The sequence below is a fragment of the Leptodactylus fuscus genome, chromosome 6 (genome assembly GCF_031893055.1).
Source record: "Leptodactylus fuscus isolate aLepFus1 chromosome 6, aLepFus1.hap2, whole genome shotgun sequence".
Taxonomy (NCBI): Eukaryota; Metazoa; Chordata; class Amphibia; order Anura; family Leptodactylidae; genus Leptodactylus; species Leptodactylus fuscus.
Window position 1 is genome coordinate 71,202,638 of NC_134270.1, and position 27,631 is coordinate 71,230,268.

Genomic DNA, 27,631 nt, shown 5'->3' on the forward strand with positions numbered 1-27,631 from the left:
CTAGTATACGTCATAGCACATGTGTATAGCAGGTTAGTAATAAACTAGCCCTAAATTTATTATTATAGGCTGTTATTCCTACATCACTAGGGTACACCAGATCATTTTGATCAGTGCAGAATGAAGGTATCAAGGCTTTTAACCTTTCACTACCCACTGTACTGGAAACACTGTGCCATAGCACCCACTCACAGCACAACTTTTATCTCCTATAGTGATCTTCAACAATAAAACATGCACAAAGATAGTTGTTTCATCAGTGCTACAAGTGGTGGTTGGGAATCACTGTTGTGCAAGGCGTTACAGCCAACAATGAGGTCCAGGAAGTCAGACCCCTACAAATAAGGGAGTTGTGACATATCCTCGCAATATACTATGACTTATAATGGTAGCAAAATACTCCGTGACAGAATATTGGCTTTCAATTTTAGTATATTTGATCCAAAATAATTGATACATTGCATTATGTACACGGCAGGACCTAATAGAGGTTGTGCATGACACAGGGATTCAGAGAACAAAGAGAATCCATGTATTTTGCTCCACACCCTCAAGTGTTCATGGAAAGAAGATCTGTCTCCTCTCTGGACATGTCTGCTTTTAGGAAATACATGTAGTTCCCATGAAAAACCATTTCTAGAGTATACTTTCTAAGAGCTCTACATTATGCTACTCCTTTTTTATTCCTCCTGAATATACAATAAAGTGACAGGTGGGTGCTACCAGTCTCCTTATGAAAAGCTGTGCCCCTAAACTGTTTGGGTAGAGACACAACCTTACCGGAGAGCACTCAGTTACCACTTTATGTTAAATTCACATCTGTCCTAGGTGACCATCAGAATAATGGAAGTAAAATTGCAATTTCCGGTAGGAATAGAGGAACAGCACAATGTAGGAACACTGCTCCAGGATTGTTATTTCATGGGGAATACAAAAATTTACCAAGCATGACAGAGAGATGACAGGTCCCCTTTAGGATTGCAGTTATTGCTGACCGCTAGAGATGAGCGAGTACTATTCGAAACTCCCATTTCGAATAGCATGCACCCATAGGAAAAAATGGATGCAGCCAGCATACAGGGGGTTAAGCGGCGGCCGCCGGCAAAGTCTGCGTGCCGGCCGCTTCCATTCATTCCTATGGGTGCGTGCTATTCAAAACGGCCGTTTCGAATAGTACTCGCTCATCTCTACTGACCACACTTCATGACCTAATGATCACTAGCGGGTCAGTAATATTATGCCATATGAAGCAGATTACCAACACATCTTTCTTTTTTAGTGTACTTACTGCAATTTTGCAAGTGATACATCTGTTTTTGTTATAAAATAAACCATTTGCAATAACCAGTTTGTCATTTATCGAGTTTAATGTAATGCCCCAGGTTGGTGCCCATGTTAGGGAACTTCAGTTCAAGTACCTGCCTTATCTGGAAGCCATTTCAGCTTCTTCTGCCAATAAAACCAAACATGTGAACCTGAAAAAACGAGTATCTGTATAAATGTTTAGTTTCATCCTAAAGAATTGGGTTTCTAAAATCTAATCCATTTGTCCAGGAACTGAGGGCATCCTGTGAATTATTATATCTGCAGAATGCTTTGTTAATATTTTGCAGCAGATTTGCACCAATGTTCTGGCAGAAAAAATATGTTTAATCTCACCGAAAGAGAAAAATTTAATCTTGAGTCATATTGTAATCCACACAATATTACAGCAATACAACGCTTGAGAACATTTCTAAAGCAACAATGTCCGAAGTGGATCCACTGGATCTATATAGAGGAACGGTTTGAGGTGCTGATCTTCTCAGTGCTATGCTGGTTGGACTGGCATTGTGATAGTGAGCACCTGTAATATACAATCAATTTTATTACACAGCAATTAAACAATATCATATACACCGAAAAATGCTCTGTATCCCACCATACACAAAATAGCTTTCAACTATCTTTCCAAATTACTCCATATATATGTGCAGTGCTGGCCTAGTATGCGTGTTTATTTTAACAAAGGGAAATGCAGTGAGAAGTTGGCAGCCTAGGACTAAGTAGAATCCAACATGGCCCATGTAAGTCTGCTATCACGCAGATATTATCAAATGTATATGGTTAACTTAAAGAGGACCTTTCATGGGTTTGGGTACAGGCAGTTCTATATACTGCTGGAAAGCTGACAGTGCGCTGAATTCAGCGTACTGTCGGCTTTCCCGATCTGTGCCCCGGGTGAAGAGCTAGCAGTCCCAATACCGTAGCTCTTCACCGTCAGAAGGGCAATTCAGACACTCTGTCAGGACCATCCTTCTGTACAAGCAGCGCCAATAGTGCTGTGTTCTGAGAACGGGGAGGAACGCCCCCTCCCCTCCTGATAATACTCGTCTATGGACGAGCACTGTGAGCAGAGGGAGGGGGCATTCCTCCTTGCTCACACAGTACAGCGCTATTGGCGCTGCTTGTACAGAAGGACGTTCCTGACAGAGTGTCAGGAACGCCCTTCTGACTATAAAGAGCTACGGTATCGGGACCGATAGCTCTTCACCCAGGGCACAGATCGTGAAAGCCAACAGGGCGCTGAACTCAGCGCACTGTCGGCTTTCCAGCAGTATATAGAAATGCCTGTGCCCCAAACCATGAAAGGTCCTCTTTAAATACCTTAAAAGGGTTTATCAATGGGTTTTTACAATTAGTGGCTTATTCTTAGAACAGACCATAAATATTAGACAGGTGGGATCCTGACTCTCAGAACCTGCACCTACTAGCTATTCCATTGGCAGAATAGGCCAACTATTTGGAGCCTTATGCTATACAAACAGATTGACATGTAAATGGTCAGAAGTCCCCTAAAACAGTTGTGTGGTTAGTATTTTACTTTTATTTGTCCACTATTTGTGGACATTTTTGGAATCCATCTCCATATATATATTTTCTTAGTTTCTTGGTTAGTGTTTTAGTCTAGGGTAGATTTACTAATATTAAGATTTAGACAATGAAAACTTAGACTTGACAGCCTTAAGATACTCCATATTTACTAAAGCTGTAGATGCACCTTTCCACTATTTAGTCTATACTTATATCACCGATTGATTGGATTACTTTGAACAAGAATTTTGGCCTACATATGTCCTGTAAGTTCAATCATTTATTTTACATTGTTGATCATGTTTGGCTATGAAGTAGTTAAAGGAGAGAATTTTATATAAACCTCAGTAGAATATAAGTCATGGCTACTTCTTCAGTGCTGTCTCACCTTATTGTCCTTGTTGAACTGAGCGCCACTTTGTTCTTGGATGATATTATAAGGAATGAAGATGTCTAGATAATACAAATCTGGACGTCCAACTAAAACAATTCTGTCTTCACCCAAGTCTAGTACAAGAGATCTACTAGAAGACTGAAGAGAATACCAGATTAGTAACACAGTGGTCTCTAAAGTTGCAATGAACTCAGGATACAATATTTTCAACAATCGTCTTTTCTGAACCATTGTAACTTGAAACTGGACTACAATATACAATGACACATTAAAGGATTGTCTTATTTTAAAATCTCTTTGATCACAGCGAAAAGGACTGACTAATAAAATGTATATACAGTATATACTCGAGTATAAGCCGAGTTTTTCAGCACAGTTTTTGTGCTGAAAAAGTGCTCCTCGGCTTATATTCGGGTCATTACGGTAATTTTCTGCTAGCAGGACAGGATAGCAGACCCCGCCCTGGAAGGAGCGTGGTGATGCTGTGGGCCCCGGCACCCGCCCCGGTGTCTGGATGCCCGGTCTGTAAATGTAATGGTGCCGCTCTGCAGAGCGGTCGCCATAGAAACCGGCACCTCCGCTGTATTGCTTTCAGCAGAGATACTGAAGCTTATGCCTGCGATCTCTGATTGTAGGCATAAGCTATGGCATCTCCGCTATAAGTGTTACAGCGGAGGTGCCCTCCGGAGATGTTCTCCCCCCTCCGGAGATGTCCTCCCCCCTCCGGCCTGCCCCATACCTTTAAAGTTGCAGGCCGGCTCCTGCGCAGCGAGCTCGCAGGAGCCGACCTGTTCCGACGACAGACGGGAGCCTAATGAAGGCTCCCAGGCCTGTCATCGCTATATTACTATTACGGCTGGTCTATGACCAGCCGTAATAGTAATGTAGAGATTCTCCCATAGACGGCAATACACTTGTATTGCCGTCTATGGGACTTGCAATCAAATGACCGGAGGTTCAAGTCCCCCAGGGGGGGGGGGCTAAAAAAATTGTAAAAAAAAAATAAATTAAAACAAAATATATATAATAAAATAAATAAAAGTTCTAAATCCTTTCCCTAGAATACATATAAAGGCGGGTTCACAGCACCTGATCTCCGTTATGCAGGTTTCCGTTTTCTGTCGGCAGAGGACAGAAACAGACATTCAGTGTCTGTCAGTGAGCGTCTTCTGCTGCCCATGGCAAAACCGTTATGCATAACGGAGATTGGGCGCTAGTGTGAACCTGCCCTCAAAGTAGAAAATGACTGTGACACACATACACATTAGATATCCCTGTGTCTGAAAGTGCCCGGTCTACTGAATATAGGGTACCTGTAGTGCTTCTATTCCGTCTGGAAGGGGTTAATAGGCGCACTGCAGATACCCTATATTCAGCCAGGCTGAATTCCAACTGGGGGTAAAAAACCCAGTCCTCAAGCTCAGGGAAGGGGCAGACAGACAACCAAAACACCCCCTCCCCTTCCCCAGCATTTACTGCACCCAAGAACTCGGCCATCTTAATTCTTGAAATTTTCCAGTAGCTGTTGCATTTCCCCCTAGGCTTATACTCGAGTCAATAAGTTTTCCCAGTTTTTTGTGGTAAAATTAGGGGGGGGGTCGGCTTATATTCGGGTCGGCTTATACTCGAGTATATACGGTATGTTAGAAATCTGTTTTATCTCTGAGTTTGCGTTTAGCATGTGATATACAAGGGTTGCAATATAAAACAACACTTGTAATTGCTCACCACTTTAGGCAAGGAGATTTCAGCGACCAAAAAACTGGGGTGTCCTTCAGAAGGTTCTGCCACTATAGTGTAATCTGGTTTCACTGGAGAGCTGAAAAGTGGACAAAAACATAATTTCTATGAGATTTGTAAAAGTGAAGAAATCAATGGATTGTAAAAATGTATAGTACATAAACACAAACCTTTCAATTTCTGAGATAAGAGATTTGCTTGGAATGAGCTGGGCAGGTCTGGAAAGCAGAAATATAATGTGCCATAAGAATTACACAGTAGAATTATTGCATTGACAAAAGAGAAGTTGCTGTTTGGTTATGACAACCCCTGCAAAATGAAGCTGACAACTTCTCCCTGGAAAACAGTTGGAACACAAAGTCATCCCTGTAGGGAAAATATAGGCACCTTCTCAAAAAACAGTGTGTTCATGTACTACATACAGTAGGCAAATCTCTAGTTCAAAAAGGTGGATTTATGTTTACATGCCCTAAGAGAGAACAGAGAAATGAGTTGTCCGGTCCCTTTGTAGAGGATATTATGCTGAGCACCCGTTCATGCCCTTAGATATTCCAATGCATACACTATTTCCTTAAAAGAAGAGCTGTCAATCAAATGTACAGGGGTGGCCACTAAAACCTGGAGAGGGGCCTTTGGAAGCTCTGGCACACCTCCCCTGCAAAAAAAACCTTCTTTTTTAGGGAAAAATTGTGTTTTTGTAAGTTGACTCTCAATGGTACGATGGCGCCAGAACTTTGCCATGTGCTGTCAGAGAGAGAGAACAGAAATCTGACAAAATTCTGTAAAGTAGTGGGTCTAGTACACACCTATTATCCCAGTCTTGTAATCCTACTTGTTTACTTTGTACTTAGGGACAACATAGTAACCTTTACCTAAAACACTATTAAAATAATGATTTAGTCAAAACTTACCTTGTGTCCACTTCCTGGATCATAGGTTTGGACTTTGTTCTGATATTCTGCTCAAAGATAGAGCCCATAAATTTTCGATTTTTCAGCATTCGCCATTCTGAAAGAAAACCAGAGATTATTATGTATGTTTCCCCTTAATACTTCACAGTATCAACTGAGTTGTCATATAGTAAATAAACCAAGAGATTTAGAATCTGCCATACTTCAAAGTAGTTTCACATGCACTAAGAGAGTACATTTGAGAAGGTTTCATCTATAAGACCATAGAAAGGTCCTCTTTTAGCTGTGAAAACATAAGGGACGTGTTCAGGGGTCATAAAGGGGTAGAACAGCGATGAAGTGAATTACCTCTAGACAGTTCCATCTCATATTTGTTCTCTAGTCCTTCCATGGCCACAGTTATAAAGAATTCCCTGAAAAGTTCATTGTCCTGATTTAAAAAAAAAAATAAAATAAAAAAAAAACAGAAACTCACAGTAAAAATCAATCAAAAGAGGACATCATAGGAGACAGCAGCTTCTAGCCAAGAAATATTTGAGAATAAAGACATTTTTAGCTAGATTTTGTGGCTATGGGTTACCTTAATTTTCTCAAAGAACGTGCTGTGTATCACTATGTCATAAGCCGTGCAACCACTTCCACCTGTAAGAAATAATAAAAAAGAGCTAAGACACTCTGAAGATGTAAAGGGACCACATTCTACTATGCAAACTCACACAAAAAGCGATATAAGCATTCCGGAACTTTGCAAAGGCGGTTGACACTGTCCCTCATAGACGTTTAATGGGTACAATCAGGGACATTGGCTTCAAAAATATAGTTTGTAAACTGGTTCCAGAGAGTTGTGGTCAATGACTGCGTCTCAGTTTGGTCCTTTGTTATAAGTGGTGTACTCTAGGGTTCAGTGCTGGGTCTGCTGTTATTTATTAATGATATAGAACATGGGATTAAAAGCAATGTCTCTATTTTTGCAGACGACACCAAGCTACGTACCGTATTTTCTGGACTATAAGGCGCACATAAAATCCTACGATTTCCTCAGAAATCGTAAGTGCGCTTTATAGTCCGGTGCGCCTTATATATGGAAGCGGCGGCACACAAGGAGTTAAGCGGCGGCCGCCGGCAAAGTCTGCCTGCCGCTTCCATACATTGCAATGGGAGCGCGCTATTCAAATAGTATTCGTTCATCTCTAACTTCAATTGTAACTTCTTACAATTGAAGTTAGAGATGCGCGAATACTATTTGAATAGCGCGCTCCCATTGCAATGTATGGAAGCGACCGCCGCCGGCAAAGTCTGCCTGCCGCTTCAAACGATTCTACCATTAAAATAAGTTCTTTCCTCAGACCATGTCGGAATAGCCTTAAAGGCTATTCGTCTCCTACCTGTTAACATAGCCAGCCGCCGCCTTCTTCCCGAGCTGCGTCCTCCCCTTCTGTGTTGTATTCTATGGCAAGTGTGAGGTAAACTACACGGGTATTACTCCCATCAATAGGATAAAGATTACAACAGTGTCATTTCCAGAGAAATCCAATATTGGACCATAATCACACTACAATGCAGCCTAAGCTATACAAATATAGAATGCCAATAGCTCCTATAAGGCAATAAGCCAAATACCTGAAGTCATGTCTCCAACTGGTAAAGGTCAGCTAGCAACCACGATAAAGTACTGACAGTTAGGTAGACGGACCACCCCTATGCGTTTCGCCACTACAGTGGCTTCCTCAGGAGGTATTTGGCTTATTGCCTTATAGGAGCTATTGGCATTCTATATTTGTATAGCTTAGGCTGCATTGTAGTGTGATTATGGTCCAATATTGGATTCCTCTGGAAAGGACACTGTTGTAATCTTTATCCTATTGATGGGAGTAATACCCTTGTAGTTTACCTCACACTTTACATATTTTTTTGCCTCCTCCCATATGTCCTCAGCTATTTATGCTATAATTATAAAATATCAGTATATAGATATACATTTGTAGGGACATATTTTTGGAGGGGTACTGTTTGCCAACAGTATTTTATTGTTGGTACTAATATAGCCTTGCTATACTTATATAAGTATTATCCTATGCTATTATACCTACCTATATTCATTTTATATGGTCTAGCATAAGCACCCACGTTCTTTATTCTATGTGTCTATTTTTGTATGTCTTTGGCTTAAATCCATCTGCCCTGCTGTACATTATTGTTTTTAATAATAATTTGTTATCTAGTGTGTAATAAAATATTTTGATATTTTTTTATATTGATTGGATTACTGTCTCCTTGTATTAGCTTGTGCTTTTTCCATGTTGTATTGTGAGTTTTTTTCAAGCTAGTTTTTTGCGAGAACATGATGTGAGGTCTCTTTGTATGAAGTGTTGTCTTCTATGGGCCTCATGGATGACGCATGCGCAGTCGGCTCTGGCTGCGAGAGCCTGTTAGAGCCGACTGCGCATGTGTCATCCACGAGGCCCAAAGAAGACAACACAGAAGGGGCGGACGTAGCTCAGGAAGAAGGCGGCGCTGACTAAAGGTAGGAGACGAATAGCCTTTAAGGCTATTCCGACGTGGTCAAGAGGACAGAACTTTTTAATGGTAGAATCCCTTTAACTCCTCGAGTGCCGAGCGCTTCCATTCATTTCAATGGAAGCGTGCCATTGAAATGAATAGAAGCGGCTGGCACGTGGGGGGTTAAGCGGCCGCCGGCAAAATCGGCGTGCCGACGCTTTCCATCACATATAAGGCGCACCGGACAGCGCTGCGCCTTATAGTTCGGTGCGCCTTATAGTCCGGTGCGCCTTATATATGGACCTAGGCAGGACTATAAGGCGCTCATGGGCAATGCGCCTTATAGTCTGGTGCGCCTTATAGTCCGCAAAATACGGTAATACAGATAAGTCCATAGAGGATGTACGTAGGATGCCAGCAGACATGGACAGACTGCTTAGGAATTCATATGGCAGGCAAGGTTCAATGAAGATAAATGTAAAGTTATGCATCTGGGTAATAAACCTGTATAAATATACAAATGGCCCCTAAAAGGAATATGGAGAATAGCTGTTCCATATAAAATCCCCTCAAAAGAAGGGGACAATCTGGAGGAAAAAAGGGTTTAATCTCAAGAGCTGACAAGGACTGTATATCTGTGGAATAGCCTACCCCAGGAGCTAGTCACTTCAGTCACAGCTGACAGCTTCAAAAAGGATTTGATGACTTTTTATAGTAAAATAGCATTGATGGTTATGGAAATGTATATAGAATGTCGTAACGTTGCCCATTCCCTGATTGAACCTGATGGACATATGTCTTTTTTCAATCATACTAACTATGCAACGATGTAAAGATCAATTTTGCAAATACATTATTTACTGATGAATTACAACATGCATTATAGCTCAGAGCTGCATTCACAATTTTCAGAGCTCAAAGTTTTCAGCATTCCTTGCAAGATTAAACTGTTGTTCTCTATCTACAGAGCAGTGAATAAGGGTCTGATTGTTGGCAACATGACAACTTGTACTCGCAGCATTCACGAGAAAGGGATCCTCCGAATCACCTGTGAAAGCAAACAGTAGTGCACATGTGCCCACTGCTCCATTCATGTTTATCTGACTGATAAACTATACTTGGCTATCTCTGTTAGGGTAAGTTCACACGAGTTTTTTTGAACGGTCAAAAAAACGGATAGCCGTGACTGAATGCCGTTGCAGTGCACCGACATACAGTCGCGCACTCCGCTCCATATTAGGCCCAATGAATGGGCCAAGTTGGGAGTGTCTTCAGGCCATATCGGCCTGAAGAATGAGCATCTCAATTCTTTTTCCAGGAGCCGGAAACACCTGCCCGGCTCCCATTGATTTCAATGGGAGCCGTCTTTTTGGTCAGGATTTTGAGGCGGATACGGCTTTAAAATCCCGACCAAAAAACTCTGTGTGAACTTAGCCTTAGTCTCACCGAAGTGAAAGGAGTGGTGATCACAAATTCACAGTGATGCTCCATTCAAACAAGGGAAATGGCAACCCTCTTTTTTGTGATTAATGGGAGATTAAAGGGGTCAGCCACATTCAAATTCAAAATATAAACTGAACACTGCTTTCAAACTCAAAACACTTGAATGGGTTGTCCAGGGAAAAACTTTTTTTCTCTGGTGGCCGGGGAAGGAAATGTATGGCATTAAAAAGCTATTTCTATAGAGCTCAGAACGAGATCAATGATGGAGAGATGGACCGCTACAACAGCGGTTACACACGGATACCAGCGGACCCCATTGACCATAATGGAGTCCATCATTTCCAAACTAAAAGCAGTGGAGAAAAAAAGTTCTCCGCGTAGGATTTTTTTTCTCTGCCGCCGTTTGACAGGTTTCTGCAATGGAGTCTCCAGTGCAGATGTGAACCTTGCTTTAGATACGTGCTGCTTCTTTGAAAAAAAAAAAAAAAAAAAAAAAAAAGAACCCTGAGCATTACATAAAGAATTTCTCCCCACCAGCAATCCCCTTCAATATCACGCCGACAGAAAAATGTTAAACAAACAGTGTCTTACATTAAATACTGTATTAAAATACTTACTATTATCAACTTCAACATGGGGCTCTCCTATGCTCATGGGGACTCGAAACCCAGAAGGATCATCAGATTCCAGAATGCTGACTAGCTCCTGCTCAGTCAGGTCTGGGGGTGCGGGGATCTGGTTTGACTTGCAAATATTAATAAATATTTTTGCATTTTTGGAAGTACGAGTTTTAATGCAGAAACCTAATAAAAAAAAAAAGTAAATAAAAATACAATACACGATTCTAAAGTCATGCAGTATTTCCATGTACACTATTAAAATAGTAAAAACAGCTTATTATGAGTATTAGACCTGTCACTAAATCATGCTGACCACTGTCAAACACCAATATGAGGTTTAAGTCACAGTGCCCACTGAACCCACCAGGTTGATGACACTGAAGTCAAAGTGAGAAACGCTCTGTGAGGACTAACAGGAAGGACAGGGATATAAGGGACAATAAAACTTTTATTATTAAATAAATAAAATGTGTAAAAATTGTGAAAAAGTTATATAACATACAGTATACGATGCCACAGTGAGGTAAGGTGGCCTAGTGTTGATATGACCTCATGATATATAACCTAAGGGGTTTGTCTCTAATCATACATCCAGACCTTCTTACCTCACTGTGGGATCGTATCTCCTGTGGCACGATTCCTTTTCCAATGAATTATTTAATAATAAAAGTTAAAGGTTTTTTGTCCCATATGTCTCATTTCTTTCCTGTGAGTTCTTTTGATTTATTACCCCTGCTATGATACACCGGGAAACACTCTTTTCAGCAATTCTCAGCTCTGCTTCAAGGGAGTCTACCCCGCGTATATTCAACTGCCACCCCCGTGTTACAGAGTACTCTGCAATGATAAACACCATACCTTTGTTATGTATGCTGCTTTTGTAGATTTAGAGAAAAATAACTTTGAAGCAGTTTGGAAATGGGGAAGTTGGTGCACTCAAGGCATGCCTTCAGCTCCAGGACTACTGCTCTTGCTGGACAATGCCCCGAATGCACCATCTGATTCAATTGAATATCGCTTCAAACTTGATTTTCTCCAAAGTTAAAAAAAAAAAAAAAAAAAGTGACATACGTAACATCGGTATATTCTTGATCACTGAAATATGCTCTGTTACTGGGTGGTGATAGTCGAATTTTGCGAGATGGAAAACTCTGTTTAAAGTACGGTGATATTAACATAGTGCAGTAGTGTTCCCAATAATCATTCTTCTAGGCACGTAGCATATCACATTGTGCCTCTAAATATCCATAGTAGGTGCTGCTGCTTGGTTAAGTCTTTGCACTAGCAGACATGATGTAATGCGATTCATCCGTGCTGGCTCTGTCTCCTATTGCACAGAAATGAGCAGTCCGCAGCACAGACCATCGCCCGTCCGAAGTTGCTACGAGACACAATATGCTATGAAATGTTTTTACAAAAATTATTAGTTTGCACACGGAGGGCTCCTTAAAGTGCTAGTCCCTACCAGACCCCTTCCAGCATATATACATACAATCTAATCTTAATAAGTGAACACTAGAGACACGTCTTACCTGGCTGGGGTCTTATCTGTCTTGTTTCTTGAAAGTTTGGCAATCTGCTTTGGATTTCCTGTTTGGCCTACAAGGAGGTAAGCATTATAAATGAGTGAATAACATGACATGATGATTCAAGGACTGCAGGAACCAGCTTAACTTCAAAGCTTCCCAAATGTGGCCCCTGAACCTCTCTCCAGTTGGGCATGTGTATCATAGAAAAAAATATATATTGTCTTGTGCCAGGAATGGTCACTATGGCAAATATGTATTAGTTATTATTATTAAGCTTCAAACTGCACCTATTCTTCCATCAAACTTATGAGACTGGGAAATCTAAATGTGCCGGCTGATCCAACCAATTTTTGTCAACCAGAATCTTAGCAGAAATTTTGGAAAAGAATAAATGTACGCTGAATTACAACATACCTGATGCTATGTCCCCATAGGAAATCGGCTACTGGCAGATGGGTCTGACAACCATTGCTTTTCTCTCCCCACTGACAAAAAGCAAGCACACTTGGCCAAACTGAGTGTGAGTGTACATTGGAAAGATTATAGGAACAGCAATTGGTCAAGTGAGCGTCTTGTTGACAGTTCCCATAGCACCTGGGACCAAAACTCTTCAAAAGAAAGTGTCACCCTCCCCTGTAATAAGCTGGCCGGTGAGAGTCCAGATATTGTAAACCTTGGTGATCAGCCGATATACAGTAGACTACCTAGTGCCAAGTACTTCACTATTGCAAGAGCCAAAATCAGAGCCCAGTTATGTAGCAATTTGGCAACAGATATTTATGCAACCGGCAATAGGTATTCCTCATCTGCATAAACATCATATACATAGAATACGTAAACCCAGCATCTTATATAAAGTGTCACACACAGATCATCAATCAGCTTTACTAGATTCTTGAATGGCAAATCAACTGGGTGAATATTAATAATCTAACAAGGAAGATATCCCTTAGTGTGTGTTCATATCTGTGTCCTGTGTCATCTGGCCTATTGCAGGTCGAGAATAAAGAAGAAATGGTTAATCTAATGGCAGACAACATCAGATTGTAAGAGACCCCACTGACTATAATGGTGTCTGTTATTTTCATTCTGACTCCGCACCAGACAGACATGGAACACAGTTATGTTCAAGACTCTTAAGAAATCTGTCAATCCCAGTAGGGAAAGTAAAGTGAACATACTCGATATACCCAGCTTTCCCAAACACAAATGAGTGCCAGACGGCAGACTTTTATTCTAACAACTAGAAAGACAACTGGTAACTAGTAGGTAATTACTTCTGTACATTAAATGTGAGAGAAGTGACAGGAATGTGAGAAGTGTTGACCCCAGGAGTTATTCCAGCATATCACACCCCGCACCTTCATTAACATCTGTTCATACAGAGCTTCTTCCATATTTGCGTTCAGCTCTGCAGAAAGCAGCGACTTGTCAGACGCCATCTTCTCAGTTCAGTGATCTGGAGCTCAGAGATTATTCTTTCACAAGATGGAGCCTGAAAAACAAAAACTTGCAACATTCTTAGGGTGCATGCACACTACGTAACGCCGGGCGTGTATGAGAGCCGTACACGCCGGCGTTACAGCAGGGCTGCCGAACACTTCCCATTCACTTCAATGGGAGCGCTCGTAAACGCCGCTGTTACGAGCGCTCCCATTGAAGTGAATGGGAAGTGTTCGGCAGTCTGCCGTAATGCCGGCGTGTACGGCTCTCATACACGCCCGGCGTTACGTAGTGTGCATGCACCCTTACCATTCTTAAGGTATGCGTGAACTTTGTCCGTTTTGTATTTGGCAAAATAATATTCCTATATACTGTGAACTGTCTATACATTGAGTAATCGAAACGCATACATATTGGGGTAAATTTATTAAGACTGGTGTATTGTATGGCAGACTTACTAAACGGCCCAACTAGTGCAGGGAATCAGAGATTTACAAATCTGTTGGCCGTCCATGTACAGAATGGAAATCTCAACAAATTAGGAACTGGCGGACATTCCTGGTCTAACTCATGCCAGGAAACTGGTGCGAGTTATAATAAATCAGTCGGAGAATGTGGCAGGTGAGGCACGGATCGATGCTTGATGCGCAACGTTTGTTGCAAGAAAGGGCCTTGCACCAAAAGTGTACCTTAATATCAGAACAAAATGGCAGAGGGAATGATGACCTCCCCCATTGCATCTTCCCAGAAGATGCCTAAAGATAAGAGCAGGGGGTAGTAGTGTGCACCAATAACACGGGGTACTGCTGATCTCTGTCACCTAAGCACAGGGAATGCTGGATCACAACAGTTACTACCGGTAGCACCCAACAATACCGAGCAGGTTCAGTCTGCTTATGGCAGAGGGGTCTCCACTGCACGCCATTGCCACAGTATCTGGATCTACCTTCCCCTCAGACACAGCCCATGAAGCATTATATCTAAAATGACTTACCTGGAACCGTGTAGCACATGTGACCTAAGCCACAGCAACAGCAACAGCCTCAATAACCGCGCATGCGCAGACTTCCGGGCAGGACAGACACTTCCTTTTGACCTTCTTCCTGCAGACCTTACGATTTTTGTGTCTCTCCAGAATTCCACAGCAAGTTACAAATTAAAATCCCAATGACACATAAAGGAGCCACGAGGTGGCCAACAATGGTAAACAGCAGATGGATCGTCCGTGTAGTGTGTTATAATCTGACCTTCTTCCTGCGGAAGTGAAGTACCTAGTGCGCAGAGCAGGCGCGCCCCCTTGTGGCTGACAGTAGGCTGACGGGTTGTCACTGATTACTGGAAGTCATGGCTGCCTCTACAGGCTCTGATAAGCCCACAGTGAGGGAGATCTTCACTTCTATGCAGTATGGACCTGCTCCTGAGGCTGCCAATGTTGTTCAGGTGAGGAGTGATCGTACAGATCTGATCTATAGTGAGTGTTGGGGTCTTCTGGGATGGCTGATACCAGTGCAGTATATGACAAGTAGAGCGTGTTATACTGAGCATCACATGTACATCTATAGCTGGCCACAGCAAAGTGGCAGTAAGCTTCATATTCAGGACTAGCCAATTCTCTAATGTGACAGTCACCCCATTACATTAGATATGTCATGCCGCTGAGAGCTGTCATGTCCATTATTTTACACCATTATTTCCTCCAACACATAAGGTTCTGTTCACACTGGCAGTTTTCTGTAGTGTTTCCTTCTGCTGCAGCCTGTCACTGCTATGATATTGTTCATTCATTTATGTGAACAGAATATACCCTGTGCTACAACATATCCCTTTTATTTACCATACCCATACTATGCTCACAAGTGGTGCCTCCCCTTCACCCTTTGGAGGACCCGTCACCAAATGGTTGTTTTAGTAAGGGCTCATTCACATGTCCGAATGCATCACCAGTGTGCTGGCTGTCGTGTAGATTTTAATGGATCTATTTACACAATTCTGAGAAAAAAATAGAACAAGCTATTTCAGTGCCCGATGTCACAGATCCCTCAATATACTCATGTCTATGAGAAATCTGTGAAAATGGGTTACCCTTGGGTGCCATGAGATGGGTGCTTGGCACTGCCGTGCAGATATAGCTTAACTAAGGAAGTGATGACATATCCTTACAATATGTTATATATAGGTAATTGCTATGTACAGTGCAGCAGCTGAGTGAGGGACGGGGGTGACATGGCAAAGGGAACCCAGAGAAACCATCCTGGTGTCAGACACTGCCCCTCTGCCCTTCACTAAATATAACACTGGGAGATTGGACTAACCCATCTACACTTGTTTTCTGGAGCTGACCCAGATTTCATGTATAACTCACCAGCTTTCTGACCTGAGTTATGATAAGATAAGATAATCCTTTAATAGTCCCACAATGGGGAAATAATAAATTTGTTGGGCCGAGCGTCCCTGCCCCAGCCTGCTTTAGTGTCCCCTCACTTCACAAACGTTCACTAAAAGTGTCGCGTAAAGGATGGAATTAACAATATCGCATAGATGGATTGATAATTCTTCCAATATGGCTGAATTGCATTTCCCATGAAATAACAATTCTCAATGATCCTTATCTAAAGCCTTATTCCTGAATTCTTCTGAATAAATGACAAGTATGTACCCCAATTCCCCTCACAGAGAGAGTCCTTACATCGTCTGGACAAGTGTTAGAATGTAACACCTAATTGTTAATGTATTCATGAATTTCCAGGAGGAATAGCAGAGGAATGGAGCTATGTAGTCCTACTAAAAGATACTCCAGAGGGATAAGGATTTACTTATACAGATGGGAGGAATAGGTGACAGGTCCTCTTTAATTGTTTTGAGTTTTTCTATGGCTCAGTGGTTAGTATGGTAGCCAAAAATATACTGTTGGTAAATTGGATTCCCGTAAAAAAAAAAAAAAAAAAAAGAAAAAAAAAGACCCTTTTGGGTGTTGGGGAGTTATTGGCTGCTCATCCCCAACGCTGCCTGCGGTTTGAGTCCCTTGTGTGCATTACAATGTTTGTCCTCATCATCATCGGAAGGTCTTATTACCCAACTTGTAGTTGTACAGCTGTGGGGGAACTACAAATCCCATCATGCACTAACAGGCATCTCTAGGTGGTGCAGACTCAAGTCACGGACTGCTGCACTGACTGTTTCCATCTCTTGCTAGTTACGTTACAGTCTTGTGACTAGTTTTCTATTCTTTCATTCGCCTATAATGCGGACATGTGTAATACGTTCCCAGGTAGTCAGGGCTGTGGGTACAGTCTGGTGACATAGTAGTGTATCCGCCTGTGACAGAGCTGCAGGGTGCGTTCACTCTCAGGTCAGCAATGATTGGCTGGGGGCAGGGGCACGGCCTCCCATATACATGGCAGCTATACATCTCTGCATTCACACTCACTGGGACTGCTGAACAAAGGTTCATTTCTTGTTTGCTAGGACATGCTACATTTTAACAAGATCCTCGTGAATCCTCTAACCCAGTGTAACTCTGTAACCCACTTAATATGAGCTCAAGGTTATTCATTGTTAGTTGTCTTCAGTCCTTAGAGAGAATTTCCTTTTATTTAAAAAAAAGTTTTTATTTTTAGGTTACATTCATTATTTTTTTATCAAAATATATAAATATAAGGTTGTATTTCCACCTCGCAACCAATTACCAAAAAACAGAACCATGTCATTCATAAAAATACACCCTTTTTCCGTAGCTTAAGGCTGGGGCTCCAAGGGATGGAAACGCTGCAATTTGCTCGCAGAAACGTCACGGGAAAAATTGCGGTGTTTGACAGTACAGGTAAAGCGGATGGGATTCTAGCGAAGCCTATGCCTACTTTGCGGTAAAAACCGCGATGCAGACACACTGCAATTTCCAAGATCGACGTGGTTTTAGAAATAGCAGCATGTCTATTATACCTACATAAATGCTGGCAGTTTCCCCATAATTGTAAAAGAAAGTCCACAGAGGAAAACGCCGCAAACTTTCTGTTTAAAGCGCTGTGGGAAGCGCCACAATGTTCTCACGCCACAGTTTTTCCTGCAGCGCTTTATTGCTGCGGGATGTCCCATGGGGCATTATCCTAAAGGATACTTGTCATCAGCTTCATCCTTGCTGACAACTTTAATACACTGTAGGATGGGTCCACACCTGCGCCCCGGTTTCTGCTTTCAGGTTTCCGTCTTCTGCCCGAGAAACTGGACAGGAGGCGGAAATCGGCAGTCACTTTTCAAACCCATTCATTTGAATGGGTTTGCAAAGTGTCCACCCGTGAGCGTCTCTTGGTCTCCGCGGCAAAACCATTTTATTTTTAACTAGACCCAAAGTCGGAAATGCAGGACTTTGTATCCAGTTAAAAAAAAAAAAAACATTTCGCCGCGGAGACCAGAAGACGCTCACGGGCGAACACTGTCTGCCGGGTTTCAGTCTCCTGTTAGCAGAAGACGGAAACCTGAAAGCGGAGACTGGGGTGCAGATGTGAACCCACCTGTAGTTGTATATTAGGACTAAATAAAAGTGTCAATGAAAAAATAAAAACGATTTTTCCATTATGAAAAAAAAAAATACACTCATTGCCTCAAAAAATAAATAAATTAAACGCACCAAGAAGTAATTGTTGGAATTTTATGGCGCAGGTTTATGACAACTGTCTAATGGTATGTTCACACTGAGTATTTTGCAGGCTGATTATGAAGCAAAATCTGCCTTAAAATAAAATGGATTCCATTCATTTCAATGGGAGTCAATAGCAGTTGTCTTCCTCTCGCTGATTTTTTTTCGCATAGGTCATGCCGCTTTTATTTTTTTTTTCTTCTATCTTCCAACCGATGGCACTTTGAAAAACCTATTGAAATCATTTGGTGGCAGAAAATCGACTTTAAAAACCACAAACATTTTTTTAAAGGGAAGTTTCCAGATCCATACAGTGTGCTGGCAAAAACCACAACTAAAAACGCAACAAAAAAACACAACATAAACCGCATCATGTTAAAAAAAAAAAAAAAAAAAAAATGTTCCTAATTCTTGAAGCAGATTTTTTTCAGCTTGCAACTCTGTGTGAACATACTTCTGTGCATATCCGTTTCTGCTGTGTGAACCTAACCATAAAGTGACAGTGTGTTTCAGGCATTGTAACTAGAGTGACACAGCAGTGTAGGGCGCCATTTTGAAAACGATAGATGTATGTGGAGTGTCATGTGACCTCTGACCAGATAACACTTGTTTGGTCAGTGGTGTTCTCTATCTCTAGTACATATTTAGGCCTGTACTTGTGCATGCGGGCTCTTGCTCTGCCTCTATATCCTCTCATGTTATATGTGTGAGCTTTAAAAATTCATCTGTAGTCCAAAAGGTCATTGCCCCATAGAACGGAGGACTTCGTAATACGTGACATTCACTCATTGACCTCCATGTTTACCATCTAACCTCATACTTGTGGATATGTGACTAAAAAGTAGTAAAACACTTCATAAACATGGCTGAAAAAGCCCCTCTTGGCTTATACTCGACTCGCACAAAGAAAAAAAAAAAATAAACATTTTTGGAGGGGGGGTCTATGATCAGCCCCAATAGTAATGTATAGAACCTCCCATAAAATAGTGAAAAGAAAAAACATGCTTTAAAAAAATAAAGTAAATAAAAGTTGTAAATCCCTCCTTTCCTTAGAATACACATAAAAGTAGAAAATTACAGCGACACACATACACATTAGGTATCCCTGTGTCTGACAGTGCCCGGTCTACTGAATATAGGGTATCTGCAGTGCTCCTGTTCCGTCGGGAAGGGGTTAATAGGAGCACTGCAGATACCCTATATTCAGCCAGGCTGAATTTCAAGTGGGGGGAAAAAAACTCAGTCCTCAAGCTCAGGGAAGGGGCAGACAGACAACCAAAACACCCCCTCCCCTTCCCCAGCACCCAGCATCTACTGCACCCAAAATCTCTGACCATTTTAATTTTTTAAAATTTCCAGTAGCTGCTGGATTCCACCCCCCCCCCCCCCCACACACACACACACACTAGTTTTTTGTGGTAAAATTAGGGGCCTCAGCTTATATTCAGGTTGGCTTATACTCGAGTATATACGGTATACCCAAAGTCTTGCATATTTTTTGGGGATGAATCTCCCCCACTGTATTTTTCCCTGTTTTGGCCTAGTCAGAGTCCTAACCTGAGCCCAGTGTTCTGAAATAATCTCTTCATGAATAAAATCCTGCACGTTTCTGAAGTAGAGTAGTCCAGTTCCGGAGGACTGCGGCGAATCCTTGGAAGTGATATCAGGTTATAGGAAGTAGCTTTTGCGCCAACAAATATTCATCTTAAAGAGGCGGTTACATGGATTACCTGGGTGATGAATAAGGATTACCTTGTCCTTGATCTGACTACAATTTATATAAAGATCATTCAATACGTTATGTATGTGGTATATATAATAATCTGGGAAGCGTGCAAATAAGCTTTTATACATTTTGGTTATTTACACTTTGTATTGTCCTCTCTAGGCTTGGCTTGATGCTCATGAACGAAGCTTTGGGCATTATATTGGTGGCAAATGGGTAAAACCAGATGGACGGCAGACTTATGCTACTAAGAACCCAGCAACTGGTAAGTGGACAACACAAGACATAATATGGGTTACACTTTTTTTTTCCACTGACTACTCGACTATAAGCCCCAGCAAAGAGTCACTGACTAGCAGAATCTTTGTTCTGGTGGCCCCTGGTCATCCACATTTCACATATGTATACCATGTAATAATATACTTCCCCTGCAGGAGCTGCTGTATACCTGTAGGGGACTTGTGACCTGCACCTGCAGTGATCCATTGATCATCTCCTGACATATGAAAGGGGTAGTGGCCAGTGGTAGGCAACCTTTGGCACTCCAGCTGTTGTAAAACTACAACTCCCAGCATGAATATTTGCTCTGCTGTTCTTGGAACTCCTATGGAAGTGAATCGTGTATATTGAGAGTTGTAGTTTCACAGCAGTTGGAGAGCCAAAGGTTGCTGACCCCTATGATGAGGCAACTCCTTTGAGGCCAATCTCCTATGGGTGTATTCTATCCATGAAAGATGGTTGTATTTCTCAAACCGAATATTGAGCCTGGACCTGGATTCCAGTCGTTATAATCATCTATGATGCTAGGAGTCCCTACCACCCTAGGGGGCTACTGTCCTGTACTGAAAATATTAATTACGGGGAGGCAGGGAGTCTTAGCTTCATGGATGATTATAAGATTTGAAGTCCAGGCTTTGTGTTCATTCTGGGAAACATGATAGATTGAATATTCCCATGTGATTCCTAGCTGATTTTTCTACCTGAAATGTTCAACTTCAGGAATTTTAAGCTGAATTTTTGCACTTGACCAAATTCTGGATTAAATTCTGCACCTCCAAGGCAGACTTTTCCACCTCATATTTACTTCAATGGGAGTTATCAGTCAGATCCCACCTGAAGATCTAAGGGCTCATTCACACGGGGCAAGAGGGGGCGGATTTTGGCACTGAATCCACCTCAGAATCCGCCCCCTCACAATAAAGATCTATGCAGACCACTAACTTCCTATTTTCTGTGAGCGGTATGTTCCCGCTGCCCTTTCTTCAGGCGGATTCTGCCTTGCGGCAGCACCCTCTGGACTAGGCCCGTTCATTTAGGCCTACTCTGGAGCGGGAAGCCACGACTGTCGGAAGCCGCTTCCCACGTCAAAATCAGGACCAAAACACGCCTGTCCCCGTGTGAACGTGGTCTAATGGTCAGTTCTCACGGCAGAAAATGAGGATATTCCTCTTCATTTTCCACCATCAACTTTTTTTGCGTGGCTAAGCCACGATGGGATGCCGATGCAGTGCATCAGCATTCTGTCACGGCATTCACTTAGGCCTAATCAGAAGGGAGTCTCGAGCCGCGGAATCCGCCTGAAGATAGGTCATACTGCTTGTTGTAGTTTCACAGCAGTTGGAGAGCCAAAGGTTGCTGACCCCTAGGGTAGTCTATGATGAGGCAGCTCCTTTGAGGCCAAACTCATATGGGTGTATTCTATCCATGAAAGATGGTTGTATTTCTCAAACCGAACATTGAGCCATCCTCCTGAAGATAGGTCATACTGCATTTTTTTTTTTTCCGCTAGATGAAAAAAATCGCTATCGGAAAAAAAAAATGATAGTGACTCCAACTGCAATGAATGGGAGGCATTTTTTTGGGTGAATTTTGAGGCAGATTCCGCATCAAAATCCTGCAAAAACCTCCATGTGAACTGATCCTAACATGGAGCTGACAAAATCATCTAGAGCAAAAAATCAGCATCAGTGGAAGCTGGTTTTAAATGGAATTTAGAGCTGAATTTGAGGCAGAATCTGCTTCCACCTTGTGAAGCTACACTTACTGTAGGCTTGAGAAGTGTTATTTTTCAGTTACGATAATTAGAATTGGCGTTTTACTGAAATGTTTAATGGGATACAACGGCAGTACTACCACACATGTAACTATTGGTGTGTTCATCTTGCAGTACCACCATCAACCACTAGATGTTGCCAGATACTATATTATCTGTATTCATCGAAAAATCACCAGTAGCTGTAAGCTGGAGTCATCTTCTTACGTCAGCATATCAAAGATTCTGTCCATTTGTTTCTCAGAAACCTGAGTGACAACTAATATGGCCACCACTATGTTTCCAACAGAGGTTGTTGTTCGAAGTGTCTTTATGCTATGATTGGGAAGCATAGATATCTTCCAATTTAGCTGGGCAGCTTATTTTTGTGAAATCTTATTTTTGAGAGTTTTCCAAGAAGATGTAGCTAGGGAAACAACAGTCAAATGTGCTAGAAAGAATAAAAGAAGGATCCCTGTACGGTAATTACAAGACCCAGGTCACATAAATGGCATACAAAATGTAGCCAGCACCACTGTTTGGAAAGTATATCCCTATAGATTATTATATGGTTTTCAAAGACTCCTAAGGCATAATCTGGGAATGAAAGCCAAACCAGAATAACTCATTAATGAGAAAAGGTACATGGACTTTTAAGACTACTAGTTCGAGTTAAGAGTAAGAGTTATTCTTGGCTATTATTCCCAGATTATGCCCTAAGGTTTCTTTGAAAACAATGCATCAATGTATAGGGAGCTGACTTCCAAAAGGTGGCGCTAGAACAAAGTTTCTCTTTTTCATTATTGAGATCTTATTGCATATTCCCTACTCAGAATTCTTAGCAGGGCATTCATGGGTTTATAAGTCCCTGTATTCTCTCTTCCTAATGAGACACATTACCCTTTATATAATCTTGGTCATGGGGGTTTTATATGACCTTCCCCGAAATGAATACACTTTCACTTCAGCAATTTTGTAGTTTTATCTGCTTCTGGTAATGACTAGTATGTCTGTGATTATAACTGGCACAGCAGTTGCCACCCAGCTTTCCCCGGATATTTTTCATTAAAAAATTTTATTTAAATTTCCAAGGAAATTTGCAAAAGGATGATGTACAACACCATAAAAGAGGGGTCAATAGGGGAGGGGATGGAGGGTAAGACGAGTGACAAGGTAAGTGGGGATAAAAGGCTCTGTCAGAGCAACAACTACAGTACTAAATATACAAGAAAAGTAACACAGGAAAATATAAAACTCCATAACAGAGAGGAGTGCAAACAATAGTCTATGAGCAAAGAAATTTGGGAAGTGTAGAGAGGAGGACTGCTGAAGTCTGAGGGTACGTAAAGAAAGGGATGGGATGAAAGGGGCAAGTTAAAGGAGGAATGAGAAGGGTGATTGAAAGGCGGAGGAGTAGTAGAAAGAGTTCCATAGGAGCCACACTTGTTAGTGTCGTCAGGCCTAAGTTCCATGACCAGGTCCGCCATGCGTCCGATGTAGAAGAGCTCCTGTAACCAGAAGGCCATAGATGGAGTTAATTTAGATTTGCATATCCTGGATATGATTGACCTTACCGCCACCAGCAAAAAAAACCATATGAGTTTACTTATCTTTCATTGGCTAAAAACATTTTTTTTTTTAAACTAAACACCATGTATTGGATTTTTTATATAGGCTTTTTTAGCAGTACCTTTGTTTTTCAGAGGCATCCTGTAGATTTTTAATAAACTCAGTTTTCCTCTTTATCTTCAGCCTTCTCAGAGAGCACAAGGGGCGTATACTTTCACCACAGAGCACCGCTGCATCATCCTTCTGGTCCCACCTATGTACTGTTATGCGCCATCCTATGCTCTTTTCTAAACCTTCCCCAATCTTCATCCTAGTGTCGTCACTAGCATTCCTGCTCTGCTCTGACCTCCTCCTTGCTCCAAATCACACGCGTGTACAGTACACATGGCCACTTCAGGTCCCAGCATACTGCACATGCTCAGTTTCTAAAATATACTTCTACTGTTTAATTCATAAAATCCAAGATGGTGCACGAACGCCAAAAGTGGCCATTCATGCTGCACATGCGCGGGATTTGGAGCAAGGAGGTGGTCAGAGCGACGCTGGAATGCTAGTGACAATACTAGCATGAAGGTTTACAAAAGAGAAGAGGAAGGCACATGGTGTTTAATTAAAAAATCGTTTTTGCCAATGATAGATTCTCTTTAAGTTTATGGGAAAGATAGAAAATGAGAGCTATTCCGAATCATCCTTCATGTCAACCCCAGTAACAGTCCTAATAATTTTACAGATCTCATGCCAAAAGGGACGTAAAAGGTGGCATTTCCACCAGATGTCTAACATCGTACCCATATTGGTGCCACACCTTCAACAATGGTCTGAGGTAGAGGGAAAAATCTCATGAAGGACAGAAGGTACTCTGTACCAACGAGAGAGGATTTTGTACTTCACTTTTTGAGCTTTGTCCTGCGTCAACATTAAGGACAATAAATGATGTGAAAATCTAGGTGGAGAGCCTGGGAATTGGAAGGACAAAACGCACACTTAATAGGCAGGGTTCACAGTCATGTTAGCTTGGTAATGGATTTTCTTTTTATTTGATAAAAAGCACAATGCTAACATTAACATCTTCAAGAGTTTCTTTAAGACCAGCAAGGATTTTTTATTGAGAATGCTTGTACGGTTAGGTATGTTATCTGGATCATGGTCAATGGGGGTCACCATAAATCCCTCACAGATGCGATTTTGGTAACATGAAGCATGTCTAGAAACACTGTGCTCCATGTACCCATTTACTACATTCGAACAATGTTTATTGAGGCATTATCGTAAGGACATAATCCTTCTGTAGAAGGTGGAACAATTTTAGAAAAATTTCATCTTCAATTTCTCCCCTGTAGAATTACTCATACAAGTGTTTCTGCGATGATTTATGGACAAAAAACATTTACATTTAGAGCGGTTGCATTTAAAACTGCTTTTAATGGAGTCTGTGGTGGAGAATATTGCTTGTTTCATAGTTGGTCTTAGTCTACTTGGTGCTGGAATGTTTTTGAGAGTCTTAGCTCTCCGGTAGGTTATGTTAAAGGGGCTCTATCAGCAAAATCATGCTGATAGAGCCCCATATATGCGTGAATAGCCTTTAAAAAGTAAAAGTTATATTAAACTACCCCCCCCCCCCCCCCCCGTTTTAAAATAATAACCTAAAAAAGAATGTGCTCTACTTACGGATCGTGCACGCTGGGTGGGCAGTCAGGGTGTGTCTTCATCTTCATCCCCGCCTCTTCTTCCTCCGACGTCCTCCGGTCCCGTCTTCCTCCGGCGCTCGCGAATGGACACTGATATAAAAAAAATAGCTTGGGCACATGTGCAGTAGCATGCGGCTTCTACTACGGCTACTGCGCATGCGCCCAGGCTATTTTTTTTTTATCAGTGTCCGCGAGCGCCGGAGGAGGACGGGACCCGAGGACATCGGAGGAAGAGGAGGCGTGGATGAAGGAGACGGCGCACCCTGAATGCCCGCCCAGCGTGCACGTTCGGTAAGTAGAGCACATTCTTTTTTAGGTTATTATTTTAAAACGGCGGGGTAGTGTAATATAACTTTTACGGTGCCTGAATAGCCTTTTTAAAGGCTATGCACGCATATGTGGGGCTCTAGCAGCATGATTTTGCTGATAGAGCCCCTTTAAGTCTACCAGGTAGAATTTTCTTCAAAAATGGATTGGTTAGAATGAGTGGCCAATGTTTCTGTAAAGTTTTTCTAATGTAATGATAAGAGGAACTGTATGAGGTGATGAAGTTGTACTGGTCATTGTCATTCTTATTTTTGTACCCTGACTTTAAACCTTCCTCTTGAGATCCAGCTTGGGATCTAGCTGCTTTTAGAAGTTTTCCGGGGATAGCTTTTTTCTTGAAATCTCTGGACTAGTGTTTTGCTTTGTATTGTAATCCCTAATACATGTACAATTTCTTGCGATCCTGTGCAACTGACCGTATGGTACGTTGGATTTCCATTTCATGTAATGTAAACTGTTAAAGTCTTACTGACTATTGCAGTCTACTGATTTAAAGTAAGTTTTTGTGTAGATCTGACTATTGTCTGTAGTCACAAGTAGTACGAGATACTGAATGACATCAGTAGTTGATTTTCATTCTATTGCTAATATGTTTTTGATTAAGTCTGCTGAATCTCTTAGATAGGAGGGAAGTGAAAGTACATATTTCTGTAAGAATGTGTCAGTGTACTGGAAAAAGTTTCTTATGAGTGAATGAATTGGTCTCCCAGGCGGATTATGGAGATCTTTAATCAAAAACATATTACCAATAGAAGAGAAAAAAAGATCCAATACAATAGAAAAAGATCCAAACTTATCTACATTCCAGAAAAATTCCTTCTTAAAGGAGCTCTATCAGCAAAATTTTGCTGTATGAGCCCCACATATGCGTGAATAGCCTTTAAAAATGCTATTCAGGCACCGCTAATGTTATTTTAAACCCCCCTCCCGTTTTAAAATAAAACTATAAAAACATATATGTAAATCATACCTTAGCATGCATGCAGGGCGGTCATGCACGATCTGATGTCATTTTCTGGCACGCCTTCCTCTTCTTTCGGCAATGTCTTTCGTTCTGGCTCTTCCCCGGCTTCATCGTTGTCTTCTTCCGGCGGTTCAAATCCGATTGGATCAAATCCGGCGCGTGCGCACTGCCATTGAGAAGAATGGTGCCGGAGCGTGCACAGTAGGTCTAGAGGGAGCGCTATTGCGCATGCGCCGGATTTGAACCGCCGGAAGAAGATGACGATAAAGCTGGGGAAGAGCCAGAACCGGAGGGCGTTGCTGAAAGAAGAAGAAAGAAGAGGAAGGTGTGCCAGACAATGACGTCGGATCATGCACGACCGCCCAGCGTGCATGCTATAGTATGATTGACATATATGTTTTTATAGTTTTAGTTATTTAAAACGGGAGGGGGGTTTAAAATAACATTAGCAGTGCCTGAATAGCCTTTTTAAAGGCTATTCACGCATATGTGGGGCTCATGCAGCATAATTTTGCTGATAGAGTCCCTTTAAAGGAATAAAATTTGTATTAGAACATATTTCAATTTGGATCGAAAATATACTGTATATTCAAACATGGCATACAGCCATGATAAGATATCCCAACAATTTGATAGTTTTTATTGTATACCTTACATATTATTTGTTATTGTTAGAACTAATCCATGCACTTGAGAAAGGAATATGAATCTCTAAATGCATTGTGCTTTTTAACGAATAAAAAGGAACTCCATTACCAACCTTATGTGACTGGGAACCCCACCTATTTAGTGCGTGTGTTGTCCTTCCGATTCTGGATATTACACCCAGGTTTTTCACATGTCCCCTAACTGAGGACCTTTTTGTAGTTCCTATTATTGCTGGGCAAAGCTAATCTTATGCACTTAAGTGAAATCCTATGAGTAGTAAACCCAATACACCACTGCACCAGTCTCTGCCACCCGGAAGCAATGACATCGGATTAGTCATTTACATGACCCCTACAGTCTCCAGCCTCAGCAGTGTTGGACCGCTGGAACATTTAAAAGGTGAATAGGGCTTATTTCATTACTTTACAAGATTTCGTGATCATTGCCTATTTTAATATCTCAGAAGCTCCTTTAAGACTTTGCCATTGATTTTTAAACCTGGTACTGTAAGCGGTTTCTGCCATCTCAAGGGATCTTGTGTAAAGCAATCGGGAAAATTGAGCGAGAAATGTAACATCCCAAGGACACCCACTGCCAGTGTAAGGATTAGGC

General features: G+C 41.7%; 2 protein-coding genes across 2 annotated transcripts in view; one reads left to right on the forward strand and one right to left on the reverse strand.

The window, feature by feature from the left end:
- Positions 1-1,358: 1,358 nt before the first annotated feature.
- PIH1D1 (PIH1 domain containing 1) lies at positions 1,359-14,504 on the reverse strand. Its single transcript, XM_075278575.1, has 11 exons — positions 14,427-14,504; positions 13,351-13,484; positions 11,993-12,059; positions 10,458-10,643; positions 6,479-6,540; positions 6,247-6,328; positions 5,899-5,995; positions 5,158-5,205; positions 4,976-5,066; positions 3,242-3,385; positions 1,359-1,846 (listed from the first exon to the last, which is right to left on the reverse strand). The coding sequence occupies exons 2-11, from the start codon at positions 13,429-13,431 to the stop codon at positions 1,811-1,813; spliced, it is 894 nt and encodes a 297-aa protein (XP_075134676.1). The 5' UTR covers positions 13,432-13,484; positions 14,427-14,504; the 3' UTR covers positions 1,359-1,810.
- Positions 14,505-14,744: 240 nt separating this feature from the next.
- ALDH16A1 (aldehyde dehydrogenase 16 family member A1) overlaps positions 14,745-27,631 on the forward strand; it is a 50,906-nt gene continuing 38,019 nt past the window's right edge. The window contains exons 1-2 of the mRNA XM_075280184.1: positions 14,745-14,872; positions 19,954-20,056. Coding sequence (XP_075136285.1) covers positions 14,777-14,872; positions 19,954-20,056 — 199 coding nt within the window. The 5' untranslated portion in view covers positions 14,745-14,776. The remainder of the gene's footprint in view (positions 14,873-19,953; positions 20,057-27,631) is intronic.